The 23,349-nt window shown below is 36.1% G+C and overlaps 1 protein-coding gene across 50 annotated transcripts in view; it reads left to right on the top strand.

Moving 5' to 3' along the window:
- CLASP2 (cytoplasmic linker associated protein 2) overlaps window positions 1-23,349 on the top strand; it is a 185,624-nt gene that overhangs the window by 139,981 nt on the left and 22,294 nt on the right. For 37 of the 50 annotated variants that reach the window (XM_059390652.1, XM_059390661.1, XM_059390656.1 and 34 more), the window contains 6 exons: window positions 1,529-1,692; window positions 2,734-2,812; window positions 7,102-7,245; window positions 19,520-19,663; window positions 20,871-20,977; window positions 22,357-22,510. In XM_059390652.1, coding sequence (XP_059246635.1) covers window positions 1,529-1,692; window positions 2,734-2,812; window positions 7,102-7,245; window positions 19,520-19,663; window positions 20,871-20,977; window positions 22,357-22,510 — 792 coding nt within the window. Of the gene's footprint in view, window positions 1-1,528; window positions 1,693-2,733; window positions 2,813-2,945; window positions 2,997-7,101; window positions 7,246-19,519; window positions 19,664-20,870; window positions 20,978-22,356; window positions 22,511-23,349 lie in introns of all 50 variants that reach the window. The other 13 variants (XM_059390640.1, XM_059390644.1, XM_059390642.1 and 10 more) reach the window with 1 other exon arrangement.

The following is a 23,349-nucleotide window of genomic DNA, read 5'->3' as shown; positions in this document are numbered from 1 at the left end:
AAGCTACAGAATGGCCAAGCATACTAAGCTAATGAAAAAGCTCCTACTTCTTCTCATGATCAGAAGATAGTTGGTGGGAAGGAAACTGACGGAGAAATTCTTGAGACATTGTCTTCTGTAGCTGTAACCAAAGGATTTAGATTAAGTGTAAAGATAGTAGAGGAGACCATACTATAGAGAGCAAGAATCCAGAATAGAAAGATTAGTCTTAAAGAGGAATAAAATTGTCTCTCCCTTATAGAAACAATTATTTGAAGGATGATTATAGAGGAAATCAAAGTGAGGGGAAAAGTCAGTGGAGAGTTTTATGAATGACAGTCAAGTGCATGAGGTAAGTTATCTTATAATAGAATGGATGGAACATAGCTGAAAGCCAACCAACTTAGTTTTAAGTCGTGACCCAACCATTGACTATGGAAACCTTGGACAAGTCACCTAATTTTCTTATTCTCAGTTTCTTGAGAACCAGATAAAATGGGAGAGTCGACTTTGGGATTCTAATGTTGATTTTACTATAGTGAAAGCTTAAAGTAAGAATCCTCAGGAAGAGAGGCAAGAGTTGAAACAAGATTAAAAGTAAATCAAAGAATTAGAGTGTTGTGCCTGGCAAACTAGGTTGGGGGGATGGGCAGAAAGCCCTGATGTGTCCTGTTTGCTGTAATTCCTGAGGTGTAAATACCCAACCATGGCTAATTTCAGGCTATTAACTACCTAACGAAATTCCTGAATATTTAACAGTCAGCTTTCTAGTCAAGTACTAACTGAGTCAACACACCACTAGACAGATTTTAATGAGATGCATTACTTAAGAACACTAGCTTTCCTTAAAATTTTTTATCTTATAAAATTTTTTAAACTAGCAGATTAATATTGGAACCAAGTATAAAACCCACTGAAAGAAATGGAGACTAATAGCCTTCAATGATTTTTTAGAAATCACTAAAATTAAGGTGTAGATTTGTGTAGTTATAGTTACCCACATCACTTACATTTGGGGCAGTTTTAATAAATACTATATCTCATACCGAAAGGATTTGTGACCACTGACATATTGAGAAATCCAGGAGTCTCTAATTAGCCCAATATGTCAGAATGTTCTTATATTTTAAGGTAGCTGTCAGCAAAGTCATCTTCTGATTAACTCATTGCCATTCTTCCAAAGAGCTGAGAGGTGGTGAGGCTATCAGTAGGTAATTGCTTGCCCTAAATTTGAGATAAAATGGATTTCAGTTTAACTAGGCATCATTGACAGCATTAGGTGTGCCAGCCATTATAGCCAAAGTTTCTTTACCAAGTGATGCTGCATGGAATAGCTAATTGTTGAACTTCTGCGCAGAAATTGGATAACAGTTCAAACATACTCTTGTATCACAGAGTCCAATGAAAAGCAAGAGAGATTGTTTTTCCGCTTGGCTGCCAATCGCTGTGCCTCTGATTCCTGTATTCCCTTTCTATTTTGGTTTAGAATTGATCATAGAGGTCAATATTTCCTCCTTTTTCTCTTCCTTTCCCCATTTATCCACTGTAGGTATTCAGCATGTTTTTGGAGACTCTAGTGGATTTCATACAAGTCCACAAAGATGACCTTCAAGACTGGTTGTTTGTACTGCTGACGCAACTATTAAAAAAAATGGGTGCTGATTTGCTTGGGTCTGTTCAGGCAAAAGTTCAGAAAGCCCTTGATGTTACCAGGTAATGTTTTCTTTAGACACTTCAAGTTTATCCAGTAGTAATCAGAAATGTTTAGTTTCTGTGTTTAGATTTCTGAGCCCTTCTGATCCATTTAGGCTGCGTGGGCTTCCTGTGAAAATTGTTAATGATACCCATTCACATCGATATATCTAATACAGCATTGGTCCTTAAATCGAACACTGCCTTTCTTTTCTAAAACTGTCATGAGCATTGGTTGAGTAATTCAAAGGTGGTATTTTATCTTAATTAGGATATTCAAAGCAGAGTTGAAGATCTTACTCAGTCTAATGTAAACATAAAAAATAGTTCCTAAATTTAAAAAGAATGTTTTATTATAACACTTAAATATTCAGAATCTTTTTTCAGAAGATTTTGAACCAATGATACATTTCTTTCTTGTGTAGATTGTTGAGGTGACTTATTTCAAATACCCACTTACTAGATTGAGGTGAGTCTAGAATTCAGTTATTAGGTCTGGGGAAATAACTCTGATAATGTTCAACTTAATTTTTCTTTAACTTTTTTATTTTAAAGATTTTTTATTCATTTATTTTAGATATTTTATTTGAATATTTTTATTCATTTATTTTAGAGAGCGTGCAAGTGGGGAAGGGTAGAGGAAGAGGGAGAGAGAGAATCTCAAGCAGACTCCCTGCTGAGCATGGAGCCTCATGTGGGCCTCGGTCTTGCAACATGAGCATGACCTGAGCTGAAATCAAGAGTTGGACTATTAACCAACTGAGGCACCCAGGCACCCACAATTTTTTTTTTTGCTGATTAAATTCATACCTGAGTCAAGATAGACCATTATTTACTATAGTGTTGCTTTTTAACCCCCATTGGATATAGAGTGAAATGTTCACATTATTCTGGGAATAACTTAGGTGCTGTAAGTAGTATAAACTATACCACTTACAGATACTACTTCATGCATGCTCTTTGAATGGCATATTATGTTTTGGTATTAAGCATAATCTTGTTTACTTTGCTAAGTGTTTACTTGATTAATTTTTGTTTTGCTTTATTCTTTCCTTCTTTCAGAGAATCTTTTCCAAATGATCTTCAATTTAATATTCTAATGAGATTCACTGTTGATCAGACCCAAACACCAAGCTTGAAGGTAAAAAATTGGAAGTCTTTTGAAGATATTGTAAGGAATTGAAGTATTTTATTAATAAAGTTATGTTGATATTTGTATTTCTGTCCAATGAGAAGCTGTTCCATCAGTGGATTTTGTTTTTATAAACTTTCAGACAGTCAAGCCAGCACTTCGGGACCAGCTTCACTCTTTTTGGAGCTCCAAGGTTTTTTTTTTGTTTTTGTTTTAATCTTCATTATTTCTTTTCTTAACTCTCTGTAAAACTCTCTGCCGTGTTTCAGAGAATGTTTGTATGCATCTGGTTTCAACTACTAACCTCTGTAAGCCCTTTAAGCATGCACAGATTTTATTTCAAATGTTACTCAATTGCCAGACTATCTCTGGAGAAGCTTACGGGGAATTTCCATTTAGAAAGCAGTGCAAGTATGGCCATCTAACTCTAAGCTGGTAATGCAGACTTGCTCTATAAAGTCTTACCTAATTTTATGTTTGTGATTTCCCAATACCTTTTCTTTCTTTTTTTTTTTTTTTAAGTTTAGAAGTTTGAATAGGTATTTTGGGCAAAATGTCAGTTTTGCCTATGTATTTATTTTAGTAAACAAAAATTTTTAAGTTTAATCTCCCTGCTATTTTCCAATTCTCCTTAACTGAAATAGTAACTTTTCTTTTTACAATGTGATATTTCTAATGTGTGCATAAAATTCAGAATCAGGATTAACTTTCTCAATTATTATTAGCACACTTTTTAAAATGAATTTATGTGAAAATGAGATGGATTCCAATTTGTGACTTAAAATAATTACTACATTTAACATAGAAGAAAAAAAATTATACGTAAAAGCCCCTGAATTCTTTACTAAAGGTATTTTCTTTGTGAGTTTTATTAAGTGAGATTAAAGTCAGGGAAATAACAAGCATATGTGCATTTACAAGCCTTAAATTTTTCTGCTCTCTTCTGCACGAAATCTATTTCTACAAGCATTATTGCCCATGATTGATTTTCCTTTAAGTTTCTGACTATGATTTTGCCTTAAAAATCACAATTATGTTTCTTACAGGGTTGAGTTACTCAACATAACGTTAATTTCTCAGAGCTGCTTTGTGAAAGGGATTCCATTTATTTTGATTTTAAAATGTGATCTACAGAAGGAGAATCATTTACTTGATTTTACTGATAAATGTTTTGAACTCGTTCTTTGTCCTACCCATTGTGCAAGGCAATCCTAGGAATATAAAATTTTATAATTTTTTATTATAATGCACAATAAAACTATAATAAGAGCTATGATTTAGGTACCAGCGGTAGGTAGGTATTCAAGTGCTACTGAAAATGTACATAGAGCTGTTTCATGGGCTAGTAGAAAGGGAGGTCCAAACCATTCACTTAAGAAATAAAGAAATAAAGATAGAGAAAAAGATAGTGGGAAACAGACAGATTAAAATTAGTTTTCCTGTTGGAAAATGGAGACTGGAATTACAGACTGTTTCTCTGAAAGCCATATATTTATATGAGCTGTATATTTATATGGATTTTATATATACATGCATTACATTTTATGTCAACATACACACATAGCAAAGCTATAAGGGAAAATCACTCTTCAACTCCTTAGTTAATATTTTAGAATAACAAGGAAAAGTTAAATTGGAGCCATATGTATGCCAAAAATAAGTAACTTTCAGATCGGTTACAGATTAAGATTAAAAATCAGTTCTGAACAGGTTATAGAAAAACACAAACAGCTTGAGTGTGAGAGCTATAAAGTTCTTTATTGAAAAAAATGATGGATCTTGCAGATAAAGGAGAAAATTTTATACAAAATTTTATCTCCCACAGTCATGTGGTTAAATATCAGAAAAGAAGCAATAGAATGGGGGAAATGGCAATACAGAGTGATTTTGAGTAAGTAATAGTTTAAAAAATAATTTTGGTGACTTCTTTTTCTGGGTTTCACAGATATGTTGTAAAGTTATGCACACTTGAGCAGCAAGGTAATATTTACTTCCCTAAAGAAGAATGAACGTTTGTGTTATTAAAATTACAGATTATGTATATAAATTTATGAAATATCCTACTTAAATCTAAACTTTCAAATGATTATTTTTTTTTTAAAGATTTTATTTATTTATTTGACAGAGAGAGATCACAGTAGACAGAAAGGCAGGCAGAGAGAGAGAGAGAGAGGGAAGCAGGCTCCCTGCTGAGCAGAGAGCCCGATGTGGGACTCAATCCCAGGACCCTGAGATCATGACCTGAGCCGAAGGCAGTGGCTTAATCCACTGAGCCAGCCAGGCGCCCTCAAATGATTATTATATATGTATTGTGATTATTTTGCCTAGTGGTATAGTAAACACACCTACTCTATGAAACCCTTTTAAAACTTCATGTGTGGGGGGCATCTGGGTGGCCTCTGCCCTTGGCTTGGGTCATGGTCTCAGGGTCCTGGGATCGAGCCCTGCATCAGGCTCTCTGCTCAGTGGGGAGCCTGCTTCCCTATCTCTCTCTGCCTACTTGTGATCTCTCTCTCTCTCTGTCAGGTAAATAAGTAAAAACTTAAAAAAAAATTTTTTTTAGAATTTAAAAATAAATAAATAAATAAAACTTTATGTGCCTCTGTAAATTGCCAGGACACTGCACTAGTTAAATCTCACATAGCACAAGTAAGTATATTCAACTATAGATGGTGGCAAATTGAAAACAAACTACACTGATGTTCATTCTTTGATTTACTATTACCACCTTTCAGTTACTCACACTGATAGAACGTGACATGGCTTTAAGAACCCAGAATGTTAGGTGCTGCCATAATTTATTAGGCCTGCTACTGCAGAATTAACCCTAAGTCTCTTTCCCTTAGTACCTAAGGTGGCTGATAACTCTCAGGTTTTTTCCAATATATCTCTTATAGTTCTTAAAATTCATTCATTTTTAAATGAATGTAATCTGATCACTTTTTTCTTTTAAAAAAGTTTTTAAAGATTTATTTCTTTTAGAGAGAAGGAGCATGCCCAAGAGAGGGGGGAGAGGGAAAGAGAGAGAAAGGAGAGAAGCAGACTCCCTGCTGAGCAGAGAGCTCAATCACATGGCCCCAAGACCACAACGTAAGCCAAAACAAAGAGTCGGACACTTACCCAACTGAGGAACCCAGGCACCCCCTTTTTCTTTATAAATAAGAGTCAGAAGTGGGGAAATGTACAAAAGTCAGCCTTATTTTAACAGTTAACTTCCTATATATTGATTTAGCACAGTACTTCTCAAGGACTTTATTTGGGTTGAGTGAGACAAGTGGCATCTTAAGATCAATAAGAAGAGAAGAAGGATCATTGTTATCTTGATCTTTGGCGATGTTTTTTCAAAGTTTCTGTTCTAATCATACACATAAACCTTCCAATCAGCAAATCAGTATTTAATACATGTTTAGCATCTTCTTTATCCAAGGACTGTACACTATGCCAGGTGCCATTTCCAAACTGCACTAGCAAAGTTCTTTAGAACCATTATTTACAAATCCTAGAATGTTAGAAGATGTGACAGTTGTTCTCATCCTGTTTTTCTGCTCCAACATACCTGAGAGAAAGGTGATAATTTAACAGTGCTTACTCTAAGGATAACAAAGTCTGACCATAAGGAAGAAGCATGTGTGTTTGCCCCACCTCCTGCTGATTTTGAAGCCTGCATTCGACCACGCACCTATCTTCCATGTACCCAAGCATCAGGAATTACAAATAAGTGTTGTATTTTCTCCAGTGGTACTTCTGTAAAAAATTTTTTGTGACACTTCTTTCGAAAGGTAGTAATTCTGGCAGTTGATGGACCTATTAAGGTACATGATATTTGGTGAATGTTACTGTTATGTTTGGGGGGAAACCTGTATTGCCCACCGCAATTACTTACTTGGTTTATGATACCGTATTTCCAGTATACTTTTGGTTCATTTCCCCAAAAGCCAAATTATACTTAATTTATAAAGGCTGACTCCCAGGGAAATCTAGACAAGAGTTAGCTATAAGCTCTGAAGGCAGGCTCAAGAAAAAGGGTCTAATTTTATCAAGAAGAGTCTTCAGGCGTTGTTCAGACACAGGGAATGAAACACCTGGGACTTTAAAGTTCTGCTATATGTGAAAACAAAAATCCACATTACCATGTATTTGTATCTCAGATATGTAAGTGATTATATAATTTCTTTTTTGTTGTTGATGGTGTTTCATTTTGTATTGGTCAAAAAAATAATCACCTGATTGTTTCTGAAGTATTATCTGTATCCCTCAGTGACCATCTGACTGTCCTCTCATTTTGCTTACCTCTGTAGGTGAAAGTTGCTATCCTTAAATACATAGAAACTCTGGCCAAACAAATGGATCCAGGAGATTTTATAAATTCCAGTGAAACTCGCCTGGCAGTATCTCGGGTTATCACTTGGACAACAGAACCCAAAAGTTCTGATGTTCGGAAGGTATGTTTTAATTTAAGGTTTAGAAGGTAAATTAGAAAAGCAAGTCAGTTGTTTTGGATTGCCAATGAAAGGAATATTTCAGGACATTACCAGTTAGTATTAAGTTATTTACCTGGTGACATGAAGACTTTTCTTTTTAATGTTCTCTTTTAAATTATTTTAAATTTTATCCAATTAATATGAGTATAATATAAAAAAGACTGTCCTGGGGCACCTGTATGGTTAAGCATCTGACTCTTGGTCTCAGTGTTTGTTGTGATCTCATGGGTCATGAGATCAAGCCCTGAGTCAGCTCCCTGCTCAGCAGGGAGTGTGCTTGAAGATTCTGTCCCTCTGCCGCTCCTTTTCACTCGCATGCATGCTTTCTCCCTCCATCTCTAAAATAAATAGCTCTTTTTTTTTCTTCCCTTTTTTTAAATAAATCTAAAGATAGGTTTAATAAACCTAAAAATAACTGCCCCGGGGCGCCTGGGTGGCTCAGTTGGTTAAGCATCCAACTCTTGATTTCAGCTCAGGTCATGATTTCAGGATTGTGAGGTTGAGCCCTGCTTTGGGCTTCGTGCTGGGTGTGGAGCCTCTCTCTCTCTCTCTCCCTCTCTCTTCCTCCCCCGCCCCCCAAAATAAATAAATAAATATTAACTGTCCTTGCCACAATCTTCCCAAGCTCTAATCTTGTAACCATTCAAAATATAGTCAACCCTTGTTAGTAACCAAAATATTTAGAGAATTTTTATGTCTCAACATCCAAAAGAACAAATAATCCAACTAAAATGGGCAGAAGACATGAACAGACATTTCTCCAAAGAAGATATACAGATGGCCAACAGACATATGAAAAGATACTTCACATCACTCATCATCAGGGAAATGCAAATTAAAACCACAATGAGTTATCACCTCACAGCTATCAGAACATCTAAAGTCAAAAACACAGAGGGCGCCTGGGTGGCTCAGTGGGTTAAGCCGCTGCCTTCGGCTCAGGTCATGATCTCAGGGTCCTGGGATCGAGTCCCGCATCGGGCTCTCTGCTCAGCGAGGAGCCTGCTTCCCTTCCTCTCTCTCTGCCTGCCTCTCCATCTACTTGTGATTTCTCTCTGTCAAATAAATAAATAAAATCTTAAAAAAAAAAAAAACACAGATAACAAGTGTTGGGATGGATGTGGAGAAAAGGGAACCCTCTTGCATAGTTGGTGGGAATCCAAATTGGTGCAGCCACTGTGAAAAACAGTATGGAGGTTTCTCAAAAAATTAAAAATAGAAGTACCCTATGATCCAGGAATTGCAGTATTGGGTATGTACCCCAAAAATACAAAAACACTAACTCAAAAGGTTACATGCACCCCTATGTTTATAACAGCATTATTTACAATAGTCAGACTATGGAAGCAGACCAAGTGTCCACTGATAGAGGAATGGATAAAAAAAGAGGAGGTGCTATATATACACACATATATATATATAAATATATAATGGAATGTTATTCAGCCATAAACAAGAATGAAGTCTTGCCATATGAACAACATGGATAGAACTAGACAGTATAATACTAATCACAATAGTCAGGAAAAGACAAATACTATATGATCTCACTCACATGGAATTTAAGAAACAAAGGGGAAAAAAGAGACAAACCAAGAAACAGACTTTTTTTTTTTAAGATTTTATTTATTTATTTGTTAGAGAGAGAGAGTGGGAGAACACAAGCAGGCAGAGAGGCAGGCAGAGGCAGAGAGAGAAGCAGACTCCCCACTGAGCAAGGAACCCGATGCGGGACTCGATCCCAGGGTCCTGGGATCATGACCTGAGCGGAAGGCAGCAGCTCAACCAACTGAGCCACCCAGGCGTCCCAGAAACAGACTTTTAATTATAGAAAACAAACTGGTGGTTACCAGAGGAGAAGTGGGTGAAGGGATGGGGGGAAAGGGAAGGTGATTAAAGAGTATACTTAACATAATCAACCAAAAGAGTGAAATAAAAAAATACTTGACCATTGAACAGCACAGATTTAAACGGCAGTGGTCTACTTACATGCAGATATTTTTTATAGTATGGTACTATAAATATTTTCCTTAGGATTTTCTTAATAGCATCTTTAGTTTATTGTAAGAATACAGTATATAATACATAGAGCACACAAAAGATATGTTGATCTGCTGTTTATATTACCACTAAGGCTTCTGTCAACAGTAGACTATTAGTAGTTCAGTTTCGGGGAGAGTCAAACTATAAAAAAAATGAAGAGATTCAACTGTGCAGGAGGTTGGTGCTTATTCAAGGGTCAACTATAGTCCAAATCTTTCCCCTTGCAGGTACCATTGTATTTCAAATAAGAGTTTACAATATTACCTGATCTACTCATTTTAGGTATTATCTGTTGATCTGTTGATAAATTTAGCCATTATGTAGCTTTCTATCTATCTTTGTACATAAGAACTTAGCTTTGGGGACACCTGGGTGGCTGAGACAGTTGATCATCTGCCTTCCAGGACCCTGGGATCGAGTCCCCATCGGACTCCTTACTCAGGGGGGAGCCTGCTCCTCTCTCTGCCTGCCACGCCGCCCCCCACCTTGTGCGCGCTCTCTCTCTCTGACAAATAAATAAAATCTTTAACAACAACAAAAAAACTTAGCTTTACCCATACCATTCCCACATCCTTTCCTAAATCTTTGCCATTATCTTCAGAATACTTAGGAATCAACCATTGTTAATCAGTACAAAAGATTTACCTTTTAACTGTGGAAGTGTTCACTCCTACAACAAATGGTTTCTCCTTTCTTAAGCTTTGTCATGGTGTAAATAATTTACCTTGTTTTCCATTTCCCTGGTTGTTTTTTTTTTAATGTTGTTTATCAGTTCATATTTTTAATATCTCTGTAACATGCTTATGGGTAACATTTTCCTTATGCTCAAAAACCTGCTATTTATTTATTTCATGGGGAGCTCCTTTCTAGACCTTCTGTTCTCTTCGTCATCTTCCTAAAACTTCGCTTCACCCTTTACTTTCACCCTATATGTAGCTCTCTTTACTCTCTTCCTTTGTGAATCATTTTCTTTGATATATGCTGTAAAGAAGACACAGAATATATATTTTGTGACCTTTATTTCTAATGGTGAACATTTTACCCAACAGAAGCAGAATATATATATTCTTCTTAAGTGTATATGGAACAGTCTCCAGGATAAGACCATATGCTAGGTGATGAAATAAACCTAGACGAAGAAATAAACCTCAGTAGTTATTTTCTTAAAAGAATAAAAATAATACAAAGTATGTTCTCTGCCCACACTGCACTGAAATTAGAAGTTAATAACAGGGAAATTTGTGGGGGGTAGAGAGCTTACAAATACATGGAAACTAAACAACTTATTTCTAAATCACCAGTGTGGATTGAAGAAGAAATCAAAAGGGAAATTAGAGAATACAATGAGGTGAATGAAAATGAAGACATGACATACCAGAATTTATAGGATGCAGCTAAAGCAGTGCTTAGAGTGAAATTTATAAGAGTTAATACTATAATAATAAAGGAGAAAGATCTCAAATTAGTAACCTTAACCACTATCTTACGACACTAGAAAAAGAAGATCAAACTAACCCTAAAGTAAACAGAAAGACAAGACTAAAGCACAAATTGGGGTGCCTGGCTCAGTTGGTAGAGCATGAGATTCATGATCTTCGGAGCCTACTTAGAAAAAAAAGATTAAAGCACAAATCAATAAAACAAAAATAATCAGTGAAACTAAAAGCTGTTTTTTTGAAAGATCAACAAAACTGGCAAACTTTTAATTAGATTGACCAAGAAGAAAAGAGTCTAAAATTACTAGAATTAGAAATGAAAGAAGAAATATGACTAACCTTACAGAAATCAAAAGAACTCTAAAGGAGTATTATGAATACTTACATGTCAGTGGTTTTGATGAAATGAACAAATCCCTAGAAAGATGTAGACTACCAAAACTGACTCAGGAAGAAATAGACATTTTAAGAGAACAAGTAAAGAGATTCACTTAGTAAACAAAAAAGTACCCATGAAGAGAAGCCAGGCTCAGATGACTTCCCTGGCAAATTCCACCAAACAAATTACTACCAGTTCTTTAGAAACTCTTCCAAAAAAACAGATTGTGTGAGGGCAGTAGTACCTTGATCCCAAAATCAGGTAAAGACACCACACGCGCGCACCCACGCACACACACACACACAAACTAGAGTGGTATCTTTCACGAATATGGATGCAGTTTAATCCTCGACAAAATATTAGCAAACTAAATCTGCAGCATAAAAAGAGAATTATACACCATGACCAAGTAAATGAGATTTATCCCAGGAAAGCAGAGTTAAATTAACATCTGAAAGTCTATTAAAGTAATACACCATTTTCAGTAGATAATATCTATTGATTCTATCAATAGAAAAGGCACCTAATCCTACCTGGCTCAGTCAATGGAGCCATCTCAGGATTATAAATTCAAGCCCCGTGTTGGGTGTAGAGATTACTTAAAACTAAAATCTTAAAAGGCATCTGGCAAAATCATAACATCCTTTTGTGATTTAACAAAAAATAAATACATGAAAACTAACAATGGAAGGAACTTTCTCAGGCCAGTAGAGGACACCTGCAGATATCCACAGTTAAACCCATACTTAATGGTGAAAGACTGGATGCTTTCCTCAAAATTAGCAAGACAACTATGTCTGCTTTCACTATTTCTGTTCAGCTATGCAATTCAGTATATACTCTGCATTACACTATACTCTGGTCTAAGTGTGCTATACTGGTGTGGCTAAAAATGTACACATCAACAATTTCTATATCTATTCAACTGGGGATTCTAGCCAGGACAGTCAGGGGAAAATAAGAAATAAAAGGCATCTAGATTGTAAAGTTAGTAATAAAAATATTTCTATTTGCAAATGATACGATCTTGTATAGAGAAAATGCTAAGGAATCACTGAAAAACTATTAGAACTAGTAAGTTCAAGTTTGCAGGATATAAAACAGTATGCAGAAATCAGTTATATTTTTAAAACTTTTCAGTGAGCAATCCAAAAATGAAATTAGGGGAAGAATTTCATTTACATTTACAATAGCATCAAAAAGATTAAAATCTATAAGAATACACTTGACAAAAGAAATGCAGAATTTATATAGACACTACCAACTAGTTTTAGAAGAAATTAATGATTTAAATAAACTGAAAAACATTCCATGTTCATGGATGGGAAGGCTTAATAAAATGGTAATACTGCCCAAAGTGATCTGCAGGTAAAATTTGTAGAAATTTGTGGAATCCCAGAAATTTGTAGAAACTTACAAGAAATTTGTTGAAACTTACAAGCTGATTCCAAAATTCTATGGAATTGCAAGGGTTCCATTATAGCCAAAGCAATCTTGAAAAAGTACAAAGTAGGAGGACTTCATACTTCCTGATTTCAAAACCTAGTATGGGCATACCTCAGAAAGATTGCAGATTGTGTTCCAGACCACTGCAGTAAAGCCAAGTGATAGGAATATTTTCATTTCCCAGTGTATATAAGTTACCTTTGCACTATGCTGTGGTCTGTTAAGTGTGCAGTTATGTCCAAAAAGATGTACATACCTTAATTTTAAAACACTGCCAAAAAATGCTAACCATCATCTAAGAATTCAGAGTCCTAATCTTTTGGCAGATAAGGGGTCTTGTCTCAATGTTTACTGATCAGGGTGGTGGTTGCCAAATGTTGGGGTGGCTGTGGCAGTTATTTGAAAGAAGGCAGCAGTGGTGGAAAACGGTATGTAGGTTTCTCAAACAGAAATAGAAATACCATAGACAGTACTAGGTATTACCCAAACAAGATGAAAACGCTAATTTGAAAAGATGATTTGTACCCCTGTGTTTATTGCAGCATTATCTGCAGCATTATTCACAGTAGCCAAGATGTGGAAGCAATTCAAGTGTCCATTGATAGATGAATGGATAAAGAAGATTAGGTATTCATGTACAATGGACTCTTAGCAGCCATAAAAAAGGATGAGATCTTGCCGTTTGCAACAGCATGCATGGGCTTGAAGGATATTATGCTGTGAGGTTAGTCAGATTGAAAAAGACAAATACCATGTGATTTCACTTAAGTGGAAACCAAAATAAATAAACAAACAAACAAACAAACAGCGGGATCAGACTATAAATATGGAGAACAAACTGATGATTGCCAGAGGGAACAGGGTAGGGGATGGGGAAAATGGATAAAGGAGAATGGAAAATACAGGCTTTCAGTTGTGGAATGAATAAGTCATGGTTATAAGAGGCACAGCATAGGAAATACAATTAGTGATATTATAATGATGTATGGTGACACGTAATTACACTCGCGGTGGGCATAGCATAACATAGAGGTTAAATCATCATATACACTTGAAACCTATGGGACATTGTGTGTCAACTGTACTCAAGTTTTTAAAAACTTTTTTTTAAGATTTTGTTTATTATTTATTTGACAGACAGAGATCACAGGTAGGCAGAGAGGCAGGCAGAGAGAGGAAGGGAAGCAGGCACTCTGCTGAGCAGAAAGCCCAACATGGGGCTCGATCCCAGGATCCTGGGATCATGATCTGAGCTGAAGGCAGAGGCTTTAACCCACTGAGCCACCTAGGTTCCCCTAAAATTGTTTTTAAATCACTAATTCCAAATCAAAATAAAAGTCATTCAGAATTCATTTTTTAAAAAATAAGGGGAAAATGAAGTTTTCTGCATCTATCAACTCTTCTACGGTTTCTCTGTAGTATGAAATGCTGTTTAATAGCATTTTACCCACAGAATTTCTTTCAAAATTGGATTCAGTCCTCTCAGACCTGCAGCTGCTTTACCAACTAACCTGTGTAATATTCTAAATTCTTTGTTATTTCAACAACCTATTATCAGGAGTAGATTCCATCTCAAATAACACTTTCTTTGTTCTTCCGTAAGAAGCAACTTCTTATCTCTTCCAGTTTTGTCATGAGATACCAGCAGTTCAGTCACATCTTTAGGCTTCACTTCTAGTTCTCTTGCTAATTCTACCATATCTGCAGTTATGCCCGCCACTGACGTCTTGAACCCTTCAAAGTCATCCATGAAGGTTGGAATCAACTTTTTCCAGATTCCTGTTAATGTTGATACTTTAATCTCTTCCCAGGAATCATATCTAGAATGGCAAATCCTTTTTCAAAAGATCTTCAATTTACTTTGCCCAGATCCATCACAGGAATTACTATCTATGGTAGCTATAGCCTTATGAAATGTATTGAAGTTTTAAGTCTTCAAAGTCAAAATAACTCCATGATTCTTGGGCTGCAAAATGGATACTGTCTTAGGGGTGAAGACAATAGTAACTCTCATTGTACATCTCCATTGCAGCTCTGGGTGACCAGGCTCATTGTCAATGAACAGTAGTATTTTGAAAGGAATCTTTTTTTCCTTAGCAGTAGGTTTCAGCAGTGGTTTAAAATATTCAGGAAACCATGTTGAAAATACATGTGCTCTCCCCCAGGCTTTGTTATTCCATTTATGGAGCAACAGGAGAGTAGATTTAGCATAATTCTGAAGGGCCTTAGGATTTTCACAATGGTAAGTGAAGCAGTGGCTTCACCTTGAAGTCACAGGCTTCGTTATCCCATAACAAGAGAGTCACCCTGTCGTTTGAAGCCAGGCATTGACCTCTCCTCTCTAGCTGTCAAAGTCCTAGATGGCATCTTATTCCTAATATAAATTTGTTTATAATATAAATAATGTTGTTCCATCTACATTGAAAATCTGTTGTTTAGTGTAGCTACCTTCATGCATCATCCTAGCTAGATCTTCTGAATGATTTATTGGAACTTCTGTATCAGCACTTTGCTGCTCCACCGTGCACTTTTATGTTATGGAGGGGGCTTCTTCCCTTAAACCTCATGAACCAACTTCTGGTTTCAAACATTCACAGCTTCCTCACCAATCTCAGCCTTCACAAAACTGAGGAGAGTTAAGGCCTTGCTCTGGATGATGCTCTGCCTTCATGGAGTGTTGTAGCCACTTTGATCTTCTATCCAGACCACTAAAATTCTGTCTCTATATCAGCAATAAAGCTGCGTTGTTTTCTTATCATCTGTGTGTTCACTGGAATAGCACTTTTAATTTCCTTCAAGAACCTTCCCTTCGCAGTCACAAGTTAGCTGTGTGTCACAAGAGGCCTAGCTTTTGGCCTCTCTCAGCTTTTGACTTGCCTTCCTCACTAAGCTTAGTTATTTCTAGCTTTTAATTTAATGTGAGAGACACACAGCTCTTTCTCTCACTTGAACACTTAAAGACCATTGTAGAACCATTAATTGGCCTCATTTCAATCAATATGGTTGTGTCTTAGGGAACAGGGAGTCCCAAGGAAAGGGAGAGAGATGAGAATGGCTGGTCAATGGGACAGTCAGAACACAAACAACATTTAATAATTATGTTCGCCATCTCATATGAACATGATTCGTGGTACCCCAAAACAATTACAATAGTAACATCAGAGATCATTGATCACAGATCACCATACAAATATAATGATGAAAAAGTTTGAAATGTGACACAGAGACATGAAGTGAGTAAATGCTGTTCTTGCTCAGCAGAGTTGCTACAAACTTCCAAAATATATAAGGAACGTATACAACTCAGTACCCAAAAAAACAGTCCAGTTTAAAAATGGGCAAGAGAGGGGCGCCTGGGTGGCTCAGTGGGTTAAGCTGCTGCCTTCGGCTCAGGTCATGATCGCAGGGTCCTGGGATCGAGCCCCCCATCGGGCTCTCTGCTCAGCTGGGAGCCTGCTTCCTTCTCTCTCTCTGCCTGCCTCTCTGCCTGCTTGTGATCTCTCTCTGTCAAATAAATAAATAAAATCTAAAAAAAAAATGGGCAAGAGACATGAACAGACATTTCTCCAAAGAAGACATACACATGGCCAGCAGACACATGAAAAGATGCTCAACTTCACTCATCATCAGGGAAATGCAAATCAGAACTACAAAATATCACCTCAACTTGTCAAAGGGGCTAAAATCAACAACACAGGAAGCAAGTATTGATGAGGCTGTGGAGAAAAAGGAACCTTCTTGCCCTGTTGGTGGGAATGTAAATTGGTGCAGCCACTGTATGGAGGTTCCTCAAAAAATTAAAAACAGTACTACCTTGTGATCCAGGAATTGGAATATTGAATATATACCCAAAAAACAAGAACACTAATTCAGAAGGATACATGTACCCCTATGTTTATAGCTGCATTATTTACAATAGCCAAATTATGGAAGTCGCCCAAGTGTCCATCAGTTGATGAATCGATAAAGATGTTTGTATATATGTGGAATATTATCCAGCCATTAAAAAAGAATGGAATCTTGCCATTTACAACGACATGGATGGAGCTAGAGAGTATAATGCTAAGCAAAATAAGTCAGAGAAAGAAAAACTCTGTGATTTCACTCTCATGTGGAATTTAAGGAACAAAACAAAGGGGAGAGGGGCATTTGGCTGGTTCAGTCAGTAGAGCATGTAACTCTTGATCTTGGAATTGTAAATTCAAGCCCCATATTGAGAGGAGAGATTACTTTAAAAAATAAAAACTTTAGGGACACCTGTGTTGCTCAGTCACAGGTCAGTCAGTTAAGCTGCTGCCTTCGGCTCAGGTCATGAACCCAGGGTCCTAGGATCGAGTCCTGCATCGGACTCCTTGCTCGGCAGGGAGCCTGCTTCTCTCTCTGCCTCTGCCTGCCACTCTGCCTACTTGTGCGCTCGCTCGCTCGCTCTCTTTCTTTCTCTCTGACAAATAAATAAAATCTTTTAAAAAAAATAAAACCTTTAAAAGAGAGAAAAACAAATTGAAGGTTATCAGAAGGGAGATGGGTTGGGGGATGGGTTAAATACTTGATGTGGATTAAGGAGTGCACTTTTGATGAACATCAGGTGATATATGGAATTGCTGAATTACTGTATTATATACCTGAACCTAATAATACTGACACTGTATCTTAACTGGAATTAAAAGCTTAAGAAAAAAGAAATGGAATACAGTATTCTAATGAAGAACTGATTTATGTTGTGAAATAAGTAAAAATGTATGTAGTAAAGCAAATGTGACAGTAAAGCATAACAAAAATGAAGGACTTTATCAAAATATACTAAAAATACTGCATTTTAAATCATACAGCTTAAACCCATATTATTTAATGCAGAAATAGACAAATCAATAGAACACATAGGAGGGTCAGAGGATCAGAAACAGTTTGGTTTATATGGGAGGTTAATTCATGATAATGGTGCCACCTCATGAGGAAAGAATATACTCATTGGTAAATGGTTTTGGAACAGTTAGGCTCTCTACCTCTGGAGGGAAAGAAAACTAAGTCTCTTACACAAAAATAAAGCCTAGATGGAATAAAGTATACCTTAACAATCATTAATTCCTTTGCTCAGAGTAACTTGAGGTAGTTTCAGTGTTCCAAAAAAGATCAATAAAGTTGTTTCAAAATACGAGTAGGTTTTGTTGGGTTTTTTTTTAAGATTTTATTTCAGAGAGAGGATGCGTGTGCAAGGGGGAGTTGGGGCAAAGGGAGAAACGGGGGGTGTGCAGAGAATTTCAGGCAACCTCCCTGTTGATTGTGAAGCCTGACAAAGGGCTCTGTCTCATAATACTGAGGTCATGACCTGGACCCAAACCACAAGTGAGACACTTAACTGACTGAGCCACCCAGGCATCCCTAAAATAGAAATAGTTTTATTTAAGTACAGTTAACGTGTTCGAGGACATACCCACACAATGTATATTGGGCTTATATTATAGCTGTTGTTTTGTTATATTTTTATTATTTTTATTGTTATATTTTTCCTTCAGCAGTATATGATAACCCTCTCCCGATTTCTTCACGTATAGAGTTCTATCATTCAAGGCCGTGTTGTATAGTGTGTCATTGTTCCAATGTAACATAATTTAACCATTCGCCTCGTGTTTTATATTCAGATATCATAAATATAGAACACTTCAGTTTTCATAGAATGGGGTCTGAAAAGGTCCAGGACAAGGTGGACGTATTTTCATCTGAGTCATGATTGTGAACTATTTGGGTTTTTTCCTCTTCTCAGTGAAGTTTCTGTGGTAATCTGAATTTCAAAGTTTGGCTTTCAGTAGCTCTGTTGATTACATTAAAAGGAGGGTATGTGTTTTGGTGAGTGCTGTGAAGTGTGTAAACCTGGTGATTCACAGACCTGTACCCCTGGGGATAAAAATATATGTTTATAAAAGGAGGAAGTAAATTTCTCAGTTTTCTTATCTGATCTGAGGAAGCAAATCACAATGTTTTTGTCTGTAAAGGAGCTGCAGAGTTTGAGAGGACTGACTTCATTGTTTTGTTCACATTTCCACCAAAACATTATTTTCTATATATGTAAAAATGAATAATAAAGTATTAAGTTGCTCTGAGTGGACTTTTTATAGCTTAGGGGAATATATAGGTTTCCCCCACTATCTTAAAATAGAATGTTCCTATGAAACCTTTCATATGCCAGAATGGAATAAAGCAAGGAGACAATTCCATTAATTTATATGGAATCTAAGTCTTCCCAGACCCAAAAATAGCATCTTTTTTTGCCTTTCTGATACCTTAGGATACATCTTGCTAACAGACCTACGAAATAAATCAAAGCACAGATGCTTACATATACAGTTCAGCAATGCTATGCTATGGTGACTTGATGCTGAGTTTAGCTCCTGGGGAAGGAGCTTGGTACCATTCTCACTACTCAGAGTGTGTGCTGCCTTTATAACGGTTCACTGCAAAACAAATGCTGAATACTATTTTTGCTTTTTGCCTTAATGTAAAGGTGAAGATCTTTTGTTTTTCTTTTGGTTAGGGAAGGCAGGTACTGTTACAGGTCTTTCATAAAAGCAAAGTGGTATAATGTGAACTTTTGGGAAAGTGTAGGACACCTGTATTGGTATATTTCCGTCCATCTTTCTTCTTGTAATCACTTACGAGGAAAAATGAAGAAGTAGTATATATTGGTAGAATAACCCACAGAAACTGTTTAACTTTTGCCATTGAGTGCTAGATTGTATTTGTAACATTTTTAATATTCCCTTGGCCAATTATTTTCTTACTCTCCCAACAAAGAATTCTTAAAGTGTGTAAGAACCTCTTTTTCTGTGGGAAAGATGGCTTTGTGCTATTGAACAGAAATGTTGAGTGAAAAAAATTGTCTCCTTTGAGTAACCAAAATATACTTTTTTATTTGTTCTATGTCTTTGTTTTCTAGGCAGCACAGTCAGTGCTGATTTCTTTATTTGAACTCAATACCCCAGAGTTTACAATGTTATTAGGAGCTTTACCAAAAACTTTTCAAGATGGTGCTACAAAGCTTCTTCATAATCACCTACGAAACACTGGCAATGGAACCCAGGTATCTTTCAGTTATTTTCTTGACTATTATGTAGTGTGATGGTTTCACAGCAATTGATTCCTTTTTTACGTGAAGTAAACTTCTGATCCAAGTATATAATTTTTGCATCTGTATTAGGCAACATCTCCTATGCAGTATTAAATACTGTTCTGGAAAAAATATAGTCCTTGGGCTTGTCATATTTTTGTTATAATTTGATACACATTAGGTTGGTGGTGAATGGTGGCCAGGGTATGAACAGGGAAAGGGAACCAGTCCTTATTTGAGGACTAGAAGGGATGACTTGGTTAACAAATAAGATCTGAAGAAGGTAGGGCTTTAAAAGGTGTGTTCACAAACCTGTTCACAGGTTTATGGGTCCCTGGTTGCTTGAATCCAGAATTTTGTTTTGGAGAGGTAAGGTCTGGATAAATGAAACATTACAGTGTTATATGTACCTGTATAGCAAGAATCATTTATATAATATGCCTAAAAAATTAAATGTAAGTATTAAAAAACCGATATTTGATCATGGGTAAGGGAAAAATTAGATACATTTATGACGGGCTTCAGGTTACATCTGAAGGTTAAAAACAATCTGAGAACAATTTCTTGGGACTATATTTGGTTATCTTTTAAAAGGAGAGGGATTGTTTGGTTATATCTTAAAAGGTAGGCAAAATAATAATAATGAACTTTACTTTGGTATGCTTAAGAAAATCATTTATAAAGCGTACTCAAGGAGGAATAAAATTTGAATATTGATAATGGTTGAAGGAAAGATATTGGCTTACAATGAGAAGCTAATTTAAAATTATCAGTTTGTGGGGAGTACCTGGCTGGCTCAGTCTGTAGACCTTTCAACTCTCAATTTCAGGGTCATGACCTAAAGTAGGTCAAGCCTACTTTAAAAAAATATTTTTTTAATTTAAAAATTAATTAAAATAAAATAGTTTGGGGTCCTGTTGATTCAATGAGAAGGAAAATGTTGATAATATTTGAGAGCAGGAAGCAGGTGAAGAAAACAAAAAATGACTAGAGGTAGGTTTCTGAATGGGGAAAATGTTTTTTCCTACAGAAAGCAGAGATAAATACATGAATATTTAGAATACTCACCTACAAATATGTCTCTCTCATTGTTCAACTTCTTGATTGCATGACTTCCCTAAGAGCCTTTTAGTTGAACTTCCCTGTCATATGTTAATATTTATTTGACTCCCCTAATCAGGGTTCCATGGGAAGTCCTTTGACAAGACCAACACCACGTTCACCAGCCAACTGGTCCAGTCCTCTTACTTCTCCTACCAATACATCACAGAATACTTTATCTCCAAGGTAATAAAAGGGCTATTTTCCATCATGACTTGTGTTTGCTGATTCCCATTCTTAGACAACAGACAATAATGTAATTCTACTTGATTTCCACTTGACTTGAAAGGTCTTGACATACAGAAACTTAGCAGATTCAAAAAATTTTAAGTTTATTCCAAAACTAACCCTTTAAATGAAAATAATGCACTGGATAACTAATTTTTCTGTAAGTGAGAAGAAAACTTAAACAGCTTTTGTAAATTAGTGCTTGAAGCATTAAATGGAGTAGTTATGTTTCTGAGATATACTTACAGACAAAAACATAAAAATAAAGAAAAAATAAGGAAAGGCTAAATATAAAAATGGCATTATGTCTGTGTCTTCAGGAAAGAATGTGACTGTGAGATTTGTCCTTCATATAAAATAAAAGCTGTATAAAATTTTCACACACTTAATGCAGTTCAAGCATTGGCTATATTTCAGATGAAGTTCTTGACTCATTAATAAACTAATACTTTTTCCTGGCCTTTTAAAAAATCATTTGCATACTATTTTATATTTACTTACATAGTTATTGACATGATTCATTAGCCATATGTCATAGTATGCTTCATCATATTTATTACAGTTATAGGATACTTCATCAGCATCTGAGGAAGCAAAATACATTGCATATTTAACCTGCCTTGTTTATTCCTTGTGACACACATGTGACAATTTGATGGTGAAATTCCAGATTCAGTTGAGTTTTAGAATTTGATTATAGAAGTAATGTCAGTAACATGTATGTTTGGTGTTAAAACTTCTCTGCCTTCCTATAAGTTTGTGTAAAATACATTTATCTTCTCTTTTAGCTGTACCATAATTACAAGTTAATCACAGGAGTTCACAAACTTTCTGTTAAGGGCCATATGGTAAATATTTCCAGCCTTGCGGGCCACACTATATTTTTACCTCTACTCAGTTCTGTGGTTACAGTGTGAAAATAGCTGTAGCGGGTACCTGAATAGATAAGTGCTGCTGATCCCAATACCATTTTATTTATGGACACTGAAATAAGAATTTATATGATTTTCATTGGAAAGGTGTTAGGAAATGTTATTTTGACATTGCTCTCACCTATTTAAAAAAATAAACATTTTTAGATTTCAGGGGTCATAATTTGCTGGCCCTAGTTAATCAGAACATTTTTGAAGGTAACAGATAAATGAGATGTTAAGGGCTATGCATTTAGAGTCATTGTAAGCTGCCCTTGATGGGTGGACAAGAGGACATATACCTTAACCATTTACAGTTGTCAGGTTTTGTTTTGTTTTGCTGATTATGCTTTGGGGATCCTACATAATTGGAAATGTGTTTGTGTTTTAAAACTACACAAATATAATTAGTTGTCTTTTTCATAGTGCATTTGATTATGACACAGAAAATATGAACTCTGAAGATATTTATAGCTCTCTTAGAGGTGTCACTGAAGCAATTCAGAATTTCAGTTTCCGTAGCCAAGAAGATATGAATGAGCCATTGAAAAGGGATTCTAAAAAAGATGATAGTGATTCCGTGAGTATTTGAATATTCTTACATTGCAGACTTTTCCATTAAGAGATTTTTTAACTATTTATTTATTTATTTATTTATTTATTTATTTGCTTTAAAGAGAGAGAGAGGAGATGCTCAAGCTGGATGGCGGGACCAGGGGTAGAGGGAGAGGGAGGATCTTAAGCAGGCTCCATGTCCAGTGGGAAACCTGACTCGGGGCTCAGTCTCATGAACCTGAAATCATGACCTGAGCTGAAATCAAGAATGGGACACTCAACTGACTGAGCCACCCAGGTGCCCCTCATTAAGAGATTTTTGTTATTTTTTTTTTTAACTTTGCTTCCTGTCATTTTTCAGATTAATTTTTTTTTAAAGATTTTATTTATTTATTTGACAGAGATCACAAGTAGGCAGAGAGGCAGGCAGAGAGAGAGAGGAGGAAGCAGGCTCCCACTGAGCAGAGAGCCCGATGTGGGGCTTGATCCCAGGACCCTGAGATGATGACCTGAGCCAAAGGCAGAGGCTTTAACCCACTGAGCCATGTAATTTTTTAAGGGATCCATCATCTCCGAGTGTTCACTGAGTATCTATACATGCCAGGCACTGTTCTAGGTCTTGGATTTTACAAGGCAAAGTTGCTGCCCTCAAGTTCTTATAAATTTTCAGAGAGAGATGAGTACTATTGAGTTTTATGTTAGAACACAAAGTGAATCTATTTTAGATTAATTGGTCAGGGAAGGTCTCTCTCAGTGGCATTTGCATTGAGAATAAACAAAGCCATACAAGATCTAGGAGAGAATAATTCCATAATTAAATGTCTTTGCAAGTGCAAAGACATTTAAATGGGAACAAATTTTGCA

Source organism: Mustela nigripes, chromosome 2 (genome assembly GCF_022355385.1).
Source record: "Mustela nigripes isolate SB6536 chromosome 2, MUSNIG.SB6536, whole genome shotgun sequence".
NCBI classification, from domain to species: Eukaryota; Metazoa; Chordata; class Mammalia; order Carnivora; family Mustelidae; genus Mustela; species Mustela nigripes.
The sequence above is the reverse complement of the archived record's forward strand: the minus strand, read 5'-3'. Positions and strand labels throughout refer to the sequence as shown.